The sequence below is a fragment of the Xiphophorus hellerii genome, chromosome 1 (genome assembly GCF_003331165.1).
Source record: "Xiphophorus hellerii strain 12219 chromosome 1, Xiphophorus_hellerii-4.1, whole genome shotgun sequence".
Lineage (NCBI taxonomy): Eukaryota > Metazoa > Chordata > Actinopteri > Cyprinodontiformes > Poeciliidae > Xiphophorus > Xiphophorus hellerii.
The window spans coordinates 32,546,053-32,559,692 of record NC_045672.1 but is presented as its reverse complement, the minus strand read 5'-3'; the positions used below and the strand labels follow the sequence as shown (position 1 = coordinate 32,559,692).

Genomic DNA, 13,640 nt, shown 5'->3' with positions numbered 1-13,640 from the left:
TAGAGACGCAGGAAACGCATCAGAGTGAGCCCTCTGCTGTCCCCCGCCCCTCTCTGCTTTAGGAAACGTGGCCTTACCGAGGTTTCAGCTGCTCCTGTAGATGAATGAGGATCCCGCAGCTCCTTCTTGTCTCCGCCTGCCAGTTCCCTCCGCAGCCTCAGCAGCTCCCCTGTAGAACCTCCATCCGGAACCGCCATGGCAGAGGCAGAACCCGTCCCCGCGGCCGTCCCGAACGCCACGGACTCCAACGGGACCGAGGTGCTGAACGCCACGGCTAAATTCGTGGCCACCCCGGAGGGAACGGCGCTGGCCTACGGCAGCCTGGTGGTCATGGCCCTGCTGCCCATCTTCTTCGGAGCCCTGCGGTCCGTCACCTGCTCCAAGTCCAAGGTAAGCAGCGGTCCGAACCGGCTGGTTCTGGGGGGACCAGCGTGGGGGTAGAACCGCTAGCTTCTGCCGGTTAGCATCTCCTGCTAACTGCGCTTATTGGCTTCAGTCTTTGAAGGGGCAGCGGCTCATAAATCATCACGGAATGGAGATAAAATGTTGAAGGGAATAAAATGGTCGACCGGATTCCGTTAGAGCAGGTGTTCACTCCAGGTGTTCACCTGCAGCCAGGTGACGGCAGGTTCGTCTCAGGGTTGGACTCATCAGAACCTTGATCCAGATGCTGACCCTTGCTGACCCTTTGCTGTCTTCTTGGTGCTTGGAGTTCAACCCCGTTCATCAGGACTGGGTGGTGGTGGCAGCATCATGCTGTGGGGTGTTGCTTAATGGCCTCCAGCTGGACTGTTTCTCAGCTGGTGAGGCTCATCTGGATCAGAACCGGAGTTGGTTCTGAAACTGTAGCGAGTTTTTAAAATGAGTTATTAAATATGGTGAAAGTTTGTGAACTGGCTGGAGGAGGCCTGAAGAAGAACCAGAACTTCCTGGAGGAACTGAAGATCCAGTTCAGTCTGGAAACATCTAGAGGTCCTTCAAGGAACCTGGAGATGGATGGACGGGTTTCCTCCTGACCTCTGACCTCTATGATGCAAGAATGGAGAAGTCCAAGATGGATGGTTGGATGGATGAGTAAATGGTTGAATGTGTGGATAGATGAGTTGGTTGGATGCTCATCTATTGTTTATAAACCAACTGAAGCTCCTCCCTCTGTGTTTCCTCGAATCTGGTTGGCTCCCAGCTTCCAGGCAGCTGATTGGACCAGCTGTGCTGCTGGTGTCACATGACTTCCTTCCTGCTTAATGTTCATCACCTGTTTCTCTTAACGAGCTGATCTTCCAGGCTTCTGTCATCTGCAACTTGACCTCTGACCTCTCTCTCTGTCTGTCTGTCTGCTCACCTGTCTGTCCGCCATCTTGTCTCTGCGTCCGTCTGCAGGAGCTCGGAGACGGTGGGTACGACTCTGGGTTCAGAGTGAGTATCAGAACCGAACCTCTTTGTTGTTCTGGCACAAACACAACATGAACCCGTCTGACGTTCTACTGGGTCAGAACCATGACCCAGTTCTGGTTTAGACCCAGTTCTAGTTCTGGTCGTGGTTCCAGTTCTGGATCAGAACCGTGACCCAGTTCTGGTTCTGGCCCATTTCTGGGTCAGAACCACGACCCAGTAGGACAGACTGGTGTCCCTGTTTTGACCCGGCAGAACCAAACGGCTGATTTATCTCTCCAGAATGTGGTCTGGTTCTGGTGGTTCTGATCCACTGGGTCCAGGTTGGACCAGGATGGCTTCTAGAAGCTGCAGTTTAAACACCAGAACCACATCATTGGATCATCTCTGTAGAAATGGACTGGGTTCTGACGAGGCCGCTCTGGTTCTGGTGGATTGGACCAGGTTCTGAAGGTTCTGGAACCCGTTCCGTCTTCATGCTGGATCAGGGCTGAGATGAGCCACTGGTTCTGGAGCAAGTCTGACAGAACCGGAATCGCTCTGTTCAGCAGGAAGTGTGAGCCAGTGGCTTCCAACATGGCTGCCGACGGCATAAACAGGAAGTGTCCTTCAAAATAAAACCAAATATTAAATGAGGAAGTAGCAGAAGAAGAGTCGGTTTATGCTAAGCTACTTCCTGAAACGCCTGGCAGCCATGTTGGACTCTACCTGCGTCTCGGTACCAGGTGGTTCTGGTCCAGCAGTTGGCTGGGTTCTAGATGTTCTGTCATCGTCCTCTCTGGTCTGCATGTGGATCAGAATCGCCATGGATCCAGAACCGGTTCTGTTTGAAGCTAACTGTGGTGGTTCTGCTGTGTGGTTCTGGACTGATGCACGTTGTTCTGCCTGGTTCTGTTTGTCCTGAACTCCCCGCCCGGCGCCGGGCCTGAGTGTCCAACCGGGTTTTTCAGAACCAACCGTTCTTTGCCTTTGGATCCACAGCGGGTTCTGAGACCCGGCTGAGAGCAGATGGTTCTGATGAATCCCTCCTCCCGCTCGTCTGACCCAGTTTGCGTCTCCAGAGACGGGTCGGAGCAGAATATAGACGGATCCGAACTCGAATCCTCTCTGAGGTCAGAGGTCACCCAGGAGCCAGAACTCCACATCCGTCTGCAGGTTCTGGATTCATGTCCGTGTTCTAACGGTGCTGACGGACTCCAGTCCAGCAGCTGCTGGGTTCTGATCTGGTTCTGATCCGGTTCTGCTCAGACCGTCATCCTGTCCGTGTTCCTCCCAGAACTCTGCCGACGCCCCGGAGACCATCACCAGCCGGGACGCGGCCCGGTTCCCCATCATCGCCAGCTGCACGCTGTTCGGACTCTACCTCTTCTTCAAGGTGAGTTCGGACCTCTCGGTTCTGCTCGGCTGCCGGGTCGGCCGGTTCTCACTGAGCGCGCTCCGTCCTGCAGGTGTTCTCCCAGGAATACATCAACCTGCTGCTGTCCGTCTACTTCTTCGTCCTGGGCGTCCTGGCTCTGGCCCACACCATGAGGTACCATCAGAACCGGGATCGGGTCAGCCAGCGCCGCTGCCTCCCAGTCTAATTCCGTCTCTGTCTTCCAGTCCTGCCATGTCCAGAATCTTCCCAGAGTCGTTCCCCAACAAGCAGTACCAGCTGCTGTTCACTCAGGGTTCTGGAGAGTCCAAAGAAGGTGAGTCCATCGGATTGATCACCGGACGGAGCCGGTTCAGGTGTTCCAGAACCGCCAGTGACTCGCCTGGTTCCTGTGGTCTGAACACCTCCAGACCGTTTGGTAAAGGGTGAATCGGACCCGACAGTATCTTCTGCACTACGGTTGATAAATTAGATATTTACAGTTTCTGTTAAACGGCTGCAGCGTTTCTGATGGTTCTGATCCAGTTCGGCATCAGGAGTTTCAGAAAGCTGCTGAATTTTCTTCCAGCAAAATGTGACAGATTCTCTTTCTGCCTCCAGAAATAGTGAATTATGAGTTTGACACCAAGAACCTGGTGTGTCTGCTCATCAGCAGCGTGGTCGGGGTTTGGTACCTGCTCAAAAAGGTAAACGCAACGTCCCACTGTTGGCCTGCTGGCCGCGCGCTCGCAGCCAATCACAGCGGTTGTTTCTGTGACATCACAGCACTGGATAGCCAATAACGTGTTTGGCCTGGCATTCGCCCTGAACGGGGTGGAGCTGCTGCACCTGAACAACGTCAGTACCGGCTGCATCCTGCTGGGGGGGCTGTTCATCTACGACGTCTTCTGGGTGAGAATCCTGTTAAATGGTAAAGGAAGTTAGGTTTTATAGTGGTGTGTGCTTTCCAAAATAAAAGTACCCAAATTTATTTTCTTTGAATTGAAGAAATTATTTTTGCATTAATAAGATTCAACTTTTTAAATGTTAATAATTCAATAAAACAGACTAAAGATAAATTTTATGCTGTGCAAAGAAGCAGCTCTCACTCTCTTGGTCTGTGATTTACTGAAGGTCAGTGAACGCACCACAGGAAATTTAGAGAAATTCAATAATTAACATTTTTTAAATAAGATGTCAAGTAAGATTATAAAATATTAAAAAATATTTATTTACCTAATAATTACAAATAAAATTACGTTAATTACAAAAATTATTTAAAAATAGTTTTAAAAATCTAAAATACAGAATAAAAATACATTTAAGGAAAATTACAATAAACACAATAGATACTGATTAGTAATAATCAGTACTATTGTTGATAATAAAGATAATTATTAATAATAAACTTAATAAATCCAACTTATTCCTTCATATTCCTCAGAAAATTCAATCTGCTGCTGCTTTTATTTAGCCTAGAGTGACCTCTGACCTCCCGGAGAAGGTCACTGGTCAGTAGGACGGAACGTTTCCCTCACCTGTCTGATCTGACCTCCAGGTGTTCGGGACCAACGTCATGGTAACGGTGGCCAAGTCGTTCGAGGCACCGATCAAATGTGAGTCGACATTTCAGAGCACTTCCTGTTTCCTGTTTCCTGTTTCCTGCTGCTCTGGTTCTGACCCGAGTCTCCGTCTCCCAGTGGTGTTTCCTCAGGACCTACTGGAGAAAGGACTGGAGGCCAGTAACTTCGCCATGCTGGGACTGGGAGACATCGTCATCCCGGGCATCTTCATCGCCCTGCTGCTGCGCTTCGACGTCAGGTAGCGCCCGGTGGCGGCGCCCGCTCTCCCTCCACAGCGTCTCTGCTCACCTGTCCGGACCCGTCCTCATGTCCTCATGTCTCTGTCTGTCTGCAGCCTGAAGAAGAACAGCAGGACGTACTTCTACTCCAGCTTCCTGGCCTACATCTTCGGTCTGGGCCTCACCATCTTTGTCATGCACACCTTCAAACACGCACAGGTAGGAGGCGGGGCCAGATGCTCTGATGGCCTGGAAGCTTCATCAGAACCATGGAATCGGACCGGTTCAGTGGAGCCGGGTTCCTGACTCTCTCTCTCTCTCGCCGCAGCCCGCCCTGCTCTACCTCGTCCCCGCCTGCGTCGGTTTCCCTGTCGTCGTGGCGCTCTGCAAAGGAGAGCTCACCGAGATGTTCAGGTGAGTAACCATGGCAACCTCCAGGTACTGATAGTTGATCTTCTGATAAGGAAAATGTCCACGAATAAACCTGGATCAATCTGTCCATACGTAAGGTCAAAGGTCATTTCTGGTTTCGCTTTTTAAAAACTAAATATTCTTAATAATCAACAATAACAATGAGCTGAAATAACAACATTAAATGGTAGAAAAATAAAATCCAGAAACGCTTCAGAGCCGTCTCTATAGACCGTCCATCCATCCATCCATCCATCCATCCATCCATCCATCCATCCATCCATCCATCCATCCATCCATCCATCCATCCATCCATCCATCCATCCGTTGCTCAAACCGTCACGTCTGGGTCTGAGGTGGACGGACGGTTCCGTCATGTTTGGTCTGATGGAGCGCCTCCTACTGGACCGTCTGGATGTTTTCTGGATTCTGATTGGAGGATGAGGCTGATGTTTCGGGTCAGAACCGGCGAACAGAAGATCCAGCCGCCATCTTTCCTTCTCTTTCCTGTTTGCTCTTCCTCACCTCATCATCCTCATCCTCACTCTGATTAATTTGCAGTTTGAGATAAAAATCTTACATTCTTCTTCTCTTCTGTTCCTCATCCTCACCTCTTCATTTCATCCTCCCCGTCGCCATAGCTACGAGTCATCAGAGGAAGTCCTTCCTGCCTCTCCGCGCATCACTTCCTTCCCGACTGTCAGCGGCTCTCCTGCAAGCCTGGCTGCATCCATGGAAACCATGGCAACCGGCTCCTCCCCCAGAAACCGCCGTGTTCTTCCTACCTCCATGTAGGAGCTAAGCCCCGCCCCCTGCCCTTACTGCCCCGCCTCCCTGACGCCTGGGCAGAAAGAACGCCCGTCATTCCTCCAGGATCAAAACGGACCCGGTTTATTCAGACTGGATCAGAAGTCCAAACGTTTCCGTCTCGCCATCAAACCTTTAGATGAAGTTTAAAAACGGGAGAGTTTTGGATCCTAAACCTGAACCAACAGAAAGTTTTTGGTATTTAGCCAAAGCTAGCGCTAATGCGCTAACTTCAAACGTGTTACCAACAGTGAGACATGTGCTATATCGCCCTCATCAGGATCAAATCTGTCATTACACATCTTCCTGTGTGGTTTACACTTCATCAAAACAAACTTTTCACTCAGTTTCAGTTTTCTAGCTGCTAAGTTTTGCTAATTCAGTCAGAAAGCAGCTGGACATCAGGAGATTTTAAACTGTTTACTGTAGAACTACAGCAATGCATTCTGGGTACAGAGTAAACAATCTGCTGCACGCATCACACTGCTGTGTAAACAGACTTCAAAATAAAAGCATGAATATAAACAATTGATAACTAAAGTTTCAACAGACATCAAACTTTATTCAACTGAGTTAAGCTAAGCACGCTAAGCTAAGTGCGCTAAACATTTTCAAAGTTAGCCAAAATGCTAAAGCATCAAGGTAAAAATTAGCTCCACCTTTAGCACATTAGCTCATTAGGAAGTGAGGCCACCATCAAATCAAAAAGGGAGCTGTGATTTATGAATATTTAATGAAATGTTGCAGAGCCAGGAGGACGGTCTGATCTCTAAACAGTTTTATGAAGCTTTATGAACGCACGACTCTCCTGGTGTGAATCAGACTTTACTGGTTTCTGATGGTTCAACATCAACCATCAGCTTCGTTCTGACCAGCGGTCACATGACATCACACAGTAAAATCAAACATGGCTCCCTCTCTGCAGGTACGAGGAGTCACCTGAGGAGGTGGAGCCTAAAGAGGAGTCATCAGAACCTGAGAAGAAAAAGGACCAATAGCATTCGTTGCTACCACCTTCCCACCCGGTTACGTTTCACTGAAACCCCGCCCCTCAATAAGGGGGCGGGGCTTATGTTGCCAACGTGTTTGTGTCTGGTCTCCATGGTAACAGCTACTATGGTACCGTGAGGGGTGGAGATTTGTTTCTGCTCGGTGCCTGACTCCTCCTCCTCGTCACGGCTGCAGTCATTGGAGCACAGAGCTGCTGAGGGGCGGAGCCAGGCGAGTGGGCGGGGCTTGTGTGTCTGGACCAGGAAGCCGTTAAGCCGAAGCTTCCTCAGCGTCTCTGCTTCCCGCTTCTGTCCGCTCACCTTTACCTGCTTCAGTTTCACTTTGTTCCTGTAAAAACATCCCAGTTTTAATGTTTCTGAATGTTTACAGCTTTTCCTCCAAACATCTGGATGAATCCAGGAGTTTCCTGTCAGAGCTGAGCGATGAAATCAATTCAAACTTTTTATTTCTGTATCATCAGTTCAGCGTTTCCCTGTTAATGTAAAACATCTGTGACTCCATCTGTCTGAGCTCTGATGTGTTTATTAGATTTTAAAGGTCAGTTTTATCATTTTTCTTCTTTTTGAACTTTGTTTTTTCAGACAGGAAGAAAAATGCAGAAAATCACCAGATTGTTGAGATGAGGGATGAAAATGAATTTTATTTGGAAGGTTAAGGGATCAAAGTTTCTCCTAGATCTGATCTGCAGCTGCAGGAAGCAGCGAACCCGCCGCCTCATTCTGAAATCTGATTGGTTGTCAGGCCGGAGAAGGAGGAGGAGTCAGGTCGGCCAATCAGGGGATTTCAGCCTCGTTCTGATTGGTTCACAGGAGATAAAGGAGAATATTTACTGATGCAGTTTTCTGTCATATCTTAAAATATTAGAGGAAAGTTGAATAAATGTAAACATTAAAGGACAACTTTAGTTTTGTACGACGTAATGATGTGTAGAAATGAGTCCAGACTGCTGGACTGCCCAGAACTACATTTCCCATCATGCCCAGGCTTTGACATGTAAATCAGGTGATGTGGAAAAGTGTAGAAATGCTTCATTTGACCCTCTGAGCTGCAGACTCTCAGCTTCGCGTTAATATTTCTGTTGTGATCGATGGTCGACGCTTTATTATCGACAGTTTTGTATTTTGATGTGAATCCGGTCGGTTCTAAAGTCCTGCTTGTATCCGGCTCCCTGGAGTTCAGTAGCCTTCATAGAGTTTAACTCTGAGATGTTTTTTCTTTTTCTTCTTCTTTGTATCTGTGAGCGCGGTCGCTTCTCGGCCCAAACTGTCTGTTGGATTTGCAATAAACCTTCTGGTGGTTTGATCACCGTCTGGAGAAGCATAACTCCGTCTGACTGCATTAAAATCACAACACTTTAGACGCTACGTCTAATGCTAACAGGCTACGGTGTGACCTTTGACCTGCTGCCTGAGGCCAGTAGAGAAGCTCTTTCTCCGAGCTTCACGTTTAATTTTTTTTTTGTAGGAAAGGGAAGTTATTCATTGATCCAAAACTAAATGAAAAATTTAAAATATTGCAATTTTCAAATTATATTTCAATACTTGGGTCACTTTTTTAAAAAAATTGTTGCTATATTTAGCCAAGTTGAAAAACTCAATTAAAATCTAATTTGGATGCAACAAAGTCGGCTTTGCAGAAGAAGTTTCTGCTTGTTATAAAAAGATGAAAACTTTGTGTTAGTAATTATGTTAGTAGTGATGGACGGGTCAAATTTCGATCATGTTTTGAATTGCAGTTGGAGGGCCGCACAAAATCAGTCCAAGGGACACAAATGGCCCCCGTGCCGCACTTTGGACACCCCAGGTCTGGGTGTTGTTACCTAGGTGACAGAAAACAGGTTTTGACGGGACACAATGTTTTGACTTTCCTAAAGGGTCATTTAAAAAACGTCCGCATTCAGTTTGAGTAGTAAAAAGAATTAAAGATCTCTTAATTTATATTTTGATGAAAATCACCGGATTCATCATTTGAAGGATCAAAAATCCGTAATTTCTGAAGATATCTAGATGTACATTTATGACTAGTCAAAATTATATTTTTAGATATCTGAATTGTTTTAACGGAGCCTTTCAAACACTTGCCTGTGCACAAAGTTGTCAGAAAATGCCGATGTATATAAAGGCGTCAGCAGTTTGGGACTTGAAAACGCATTTGATGCGCTAAAGCTCCTGCTGTTAATAGATTCCCAAGTTGAAAATGGAGAATTTTCAAAAAATAATTTTTTATTGTTTCATGGAAATTTCAAAATGCCCCGTAAATCTGGGCCGTCTGAACAAATATTTATTCAACATATATAGAAATAGAAAAACCGTCAAGATTAAAAACTAAAGTTTAAAGTTGCTCAAATTCTCTTTTATTTTGAAAATCAGCTGCTTTCTGTGCGCCTACTTCCGGTTCCGGTCTGATTATCGCGGCTTGAAACGTTTCGGTTTTACTCGGATCTTAACTGGTTTTTAAAGATGGGGGAGGCAGATGTGACCCTCAGTCAGACCGAGGAGAAGCCCCCGGACTCGGCTCTGGTTCCCGGGGAGGACTCGGTGGTCTGGAGCCACGAAGTGGAGGTGTGTCTTTTCCACGCGATGATCGGACACAAACCAGTGGGTAAGACTGCTAACGCTAGCTCTGGTGCTAACATCTCCCACTGGAACCAGTCCGAGACCAGCTTAACCCGAACATTAGACGGACCCAGACCAGTTCAACCCACATCCGAGACATACTGGGACCAGTTTAAGCAGAAACTGGGTCAGTCAGATCCCAGTTTGTCGCTGGTTGCTTCCGCAATCTGGAGAAAAAAATCTGGAAGTTGATTTTTGTATTTTCTGAATAAATATGCAAAAATAAGTTTGAGAAGGAAAAATATTTCAAGAATTTATTCCAAACAAATATATAATATGGCATCCATCCAATTACTCATCTGTCAGGTCGGTTCTGTTGGTTCTGACGGGTCGGTTCTGTTTGCAGGAGTGAACCGCCACTTCCACATGATCTGCATCCGGGATAAATTCAGCCAGAACATCGGCAGACAGGTTTCTTCCTCCGTCATCTGGGACCATCTGGGGACCATGTACGACATGCAGGCTCTGGTACGCACACACACACACACACACACACACACACACACACACACGCACATACAAGACAGACAGACAGAGTAACACATACTCGCTGTGTTTTCCTCTGAACCAACTGGTTCTGTGTGCCGAGCAGCACGAGTCGGAGATCCTGCCGTTTCCAAACGTGGAGAAGAGTTTCTCGTTGCCGGAGGAGATCATCCAGGAGGTGAAAGGAGGTGAGGTCCTCTTCCTGTTCTGCCATCTTGTCCTTCCTCTCATCTCCTGAGGAGTCTTCCTCAGCATTGGACCCGGTGAGGGATTGTTCCGGTTGTGATGAACGATGACCTCGATGTGTTTGCAGGGAAGCTGGGCTCAGAGGAGGAGATCAAGGAGGAGTTCAGGATGGAGAGAGAACCTCCTGCTACACATGAAGAAGGTCAAGCTCTCCTGCTTTTGTTTTCAGCCACATGTGTTTTATCAGGCGTCTGTAGACTGCAGTGACTGTTGCGAGTCTTGTGACTACAGATGAAATGCTGCTAATACAGACAGAACTTTGGGACTACAGATAAAACGCTGCACGACTACAGACAGACAGAACGCCACGACCACGGACTGAATGCAATGCCTACGGAAGAAACGTTGTAACCACAGGAGATGGAAGCAAAAGGAGAAATGCCACAAACAGCAAGTGTAAAATACTGTAAACTTGCTCCACCTAACAGAAGTCCTCCAGACCACTAGGGGGAGTGTGGAGCAGGAAATATGACCAACATAAACATGCTGCTGTTCTGTAATGTAAAAGATAGTGAGATTAAAAATGATGCAAAGTATAATGCTTTTGTTTCTTCCTCCATCTTTCTTCTGGACATCTTTTCTACTTTCACATGATTTGTTGTTCAACTCCCCCTAGTGGCCTGGAGGACTTCTGGTTCATCTGTAGTTGCAACGTTTTCCTGATGCATTTATTTTTTCTGAATCGGGAATGTTTTAGTGATGGTCCTTAACTCAGTCGTTCCATCAGACCAGGTTTATCAGTAGTGAGGGACAGGAAGTGGGACAGGACATGTGGACAAGATCGTCCTTTCCTTTGCTAACGCGGTTTTCCCATTTCTCCCACAGGAAGTAACTCGTCTGTGAAGATGTTGGAGCGAATGAGCGGCAGTCGGGAAAAAGAGAAGGAGCGCGACAAGGAGAAGGGCGGAGGTGAAGGAGGAGCAGCAGCAGCAGCAGTAGGAGGAGGAGGAGGAGCGAAGGAGGCGGAGAAGAGGAAGAGGAGCCGAGCCACAGAGAAACTGCTGTCATCTTCCAACCCGGCGAGTCCGGGAGGCGCCAAGAGGAGGCGCACCTGAGAGCTGGACTCTGATTGGCTTGTCTTACGCTGGCCTCTCCCTTCAGCAGGAAGTGACACGTTTGGACCCCCAGTTTATTTCCTGTAGCTTTTTGTTTTCCGCATTCATGTTTCCCATGGAGCCGAGCAGAACTCTGGACCCAACGCGGCTCTGCTGGATGAACCGCTGCAGTTCTGCTCCGGACTCCGGTCGGCCCGGTTCTGGAGAACTCAGCCACTCCATCTTCCAGGCTCCTGGGATCGCAGCTGAATCGGATCTCTGGGAATGTTTCTCCATCTGAAATCTGCTAAAAATGAGCAGAAAAACACATTTATGATGCTTTCCTCTCATATTTTTAGCTTATGTTTAGTTTCAGTTTCATACAGTGTGGGATATTTTTAAATGTTTTTCTTGGTTTTTATTTTTATTAAAATATTTATTCATGATGACAAGACTGTTGGTGACATTAAAGATGAACTCCTCAATGTTGTTGCACCTTTTCTTTTCAATTCAAAAATGCTTTTTTGATACCAGATATCTTGGGCCAAAGATTTCCTGCAGTCGGACAAAACAGAACAGAAAATATCTTTAATGTCGCACAGCGGAAATTCAGATGTAACTGCAGCAGCAACATATGTAGGTCACACAGAACGTCAGGGAGTGTTTAAAATACATACAAAAAGCAAAATTAGCATTGTTATACTGTACAAGATTCTAACATATAAGATGCATTTATTAACCAATACTTTTGATAATTCTGATCCTCTGCGGTATTTTTCCCATTCACACATAAACGAGGTCTTAGAGATGAATCTAAAAACTATTTTTAATTCCATATAAACCAACAGAAGTGGGAAACTCCAGTTTTTATTTGGTGTTCCATCACACTTTGTGACCATCAGACGTTGTGACCCCTGAGGAGGCTGTCAGGATGCCTGACTGAAATACAGCGGAGCAGACCTAAAATTAACTGTCGGTTTTAAACTGGAGGATGAAGAAAGTCACATAAAATTGTTTTGTTTTAGTATAAAGACAATACAAAATTGGCATTTCGGTCGCGCTTAGTGATAGCGCCCCCTGATGGTCGCAGAAGTTAGCGTAACACCTGCTGTTCCGCCAACCTCCTTCCACTCTATTGTTAATAAACGCGGTGCCGCCATCTTGAAACGGCTGAAGGCGAGAGTGTTTCAGCCGCACAAACCCCGAAGAGTTCAAGTAAGTACACGAATAAATGTTTTACTGCCTGTAATTTACTTCCAGTTGTCCTTCGGAACCAGACTGGGACGGTTCTGAAGGAGAAATTAGACTTCCTTATTGCTGCCGTTGGAAAAGATGAAGCTAGCATTAGCATTAGCATTAGCGATGTTAAAGTTGGTAAACATTGTGGATCTTACTTGTCTTGGAGGCAAAAAATATTTAGAAAACTATTAATGTGTGTGATTACATTTTAGAAACAGTAGAAATAACGGTAACTCATTATGCTGGAATAATCCTAATTTATGCAGAAATGCGTCAATCTGAAGGTCATGTTAGCTTTGAATGTTTTTGCTGTGGATGTTCTGTAACTCTGTGCTGCTGCCAGTCTGACCTGGACTCTCTTATATATATATATATATATATATATATATATATATATATATATATATATATATATATACAAAAATACTGGAGATATATATACAAAAATATACAAAAATACTGGAGATATATATATATATCTCCAGTATTTTTGTGGTGAAGTAAAGGTTAAATAATATAAAAATATAAACAAACTAATTTAATAAATTTTAGTATCATATGAATCTCAGTAGAGTAGTTTTTTCCTAGCATGCTTTGGAAAGCACAGGAAGCTTTACATTTTTAAATGTAAATTTCTTAAATCACCTTAAGATTGAAATTTCTTTTCCCTCTTTTATTGGGCTTTTATATTCATTTTTAAAACGTTTTTTAACCCCCTTCTCACATTTGTTTGCATATATAGATAAGATAAGATTTTGCAGGAGTTTCTTGTGTGTGTAAATTTCTATAATTTAAATAACGTTTTATTTCTGTGTGTGTGTTGGATTTGCGTGAAAAGAAACTTTAATATGAGCACTGCTAGCTTGTTGGTTATTATATTATAACTTATTATATTTGAGTACCCTGGCTACACTAGATAAAGCATTAGACTTCATCGCTTTCACTTGTTCTAGTAGAAACGGCCACAAGAGGGCGCTGCAGTCACAGGAAGGGGAGGGTGGCCGGATTAGCAGCAAGTTTTAACAGTTTCAGTCTGGATCTGATCGAAACAACATTTGAAGTTTGGAAGAAAACCAACTAGAGTCTAAGAAATGAGATGAGCTGAAGAGACGGATGTGAAGGAGGAGATGAATGTCAGAGTAAAACACAACGGAGGAGTGTGAGAACGAGTCCTGCATGAATATTCATCAAGTGCTGAGATTTCCCAGCAGAGTGTGTGTGTGTGTGTGTTTTCACATCCCCAG

General features: G+C 45.8%; 2 protein-coding genes across 5 annotated transcripts; both read left to right on the top strand.

Moving 5' to 3' along the window:
• The first annotated feature begins 5 nt into the window (after positions 1–5).
• hm13 (histocompatibility (minor) 13) lies at positions 6–8,099 on the top strand. Of its 4 annotated transcripts, none has more exons than XM_032561260.1 (12): positions 6–390; positions 1,381–1,416; positions 2,669–2,767; positions 2,841–2,923; positions 2,995–3,083; positions 3,368–3,453; positions 3,533–3,658; positions 4,305–4,362; positions 4,447–4,567; positions 4,664–4,766; positions 4,876–4,961; positions 5,600–6,684. In XM_032561260.1, exons 1-12 carry the CDS (start codon positions 196–198, stop codon positions 5,751–5,753), a joined length of 1,236 nt encoding a protein of 411 aa, XP_032417151.1. In that variant the 5' UTR covers positions 6–195; the 3' UTR covers positions 5,754–6,684. The 4 variants fall into 4 exon arrangements, with proteins under 4 accessions (XP_032417151.1, XP_032417157.1, XP_032417163.1 ...); XM_032561272.1 differs by lacking the exon at positions 5,600–6,684 and adding an exon at positions 6,691–8,099 and having other exon boundaries at positions 15–390; XM_032561266.1 differs by lacking the exon at positions 1,381–1,416 and having other exon boundaries at positions 10–390.
• Positions 8,100–9,143: 1,044 nt separating this feature from the next.
• mrgbp (MRG/MORF4L binding protein) lies at positions 9,144–11,642 on the top strand. The gene is made up of 5 exons (XM_032561324.1): positions 9,144–9,377; positions 9,738–9,859; positions 9,984–10,065; positions 10,191–10,265; positions 10,949–11,642. The coding sequence occupies exons 1-5, from the start codon at positions 9,236–9,238 to the stop codon at positions 11,176–11,178; spliced, it is 651 nt and encodes a 216-aa protein (XP_032417215.1). The 5' UTR covers positions 9,144–9,235; the 3' UTR covers positions 11,179–11,642.
• The last annotated feature ends 1,998 nt before the right edge of the window (positions 11,643–13,640 follow it).

Bases quoted from the DNA above. Each gene is read 5' to 3' on its own strand.
- hm13 (XM_032561260.1), top strand. From the start codon at position 196: ATGGCAGAGGCAGAACCCGTCCCCGCGGCCGTCCCGAACGCCACGGAC. The intron at 3,084-3,367 runs GTGAGTCCATCG...TTCTGCCTCCAG, and splicing joins TTCTGGAGAGTCCAAAGAAG to AAATAGTGAATTATGAGTTT. The intron at 4,767-4,875 runs GTAGGAGGCGGG...CTCTCGCCGCAG, and splicing joins ACACCTTCAAACACGCACAG to CCCGCCCTGCTCTACCTCGT.
- mrgbp (XM_032561324.1), top strand. From the start codon at position 9,236: ATGGGGGAGGCAGATGTGACCCTCAGTCAGACCGAGGAGAAGCCCCCG. The intron at 9,378-9,737 runs GTAAGACTGCTA...TTCTGTTTGCAG, and splicing joins GATCGGACACAAACCAGTGG to GAGTGAACCGCCACTTCCAC. The intron at 10,266-10,948 runs GTCAAGCTCTCC...TTTCTCCCACAG, and splicing joins TCCTGCTACACATGAAGAAG to GAAGTAACTCGTCTGTGAAG.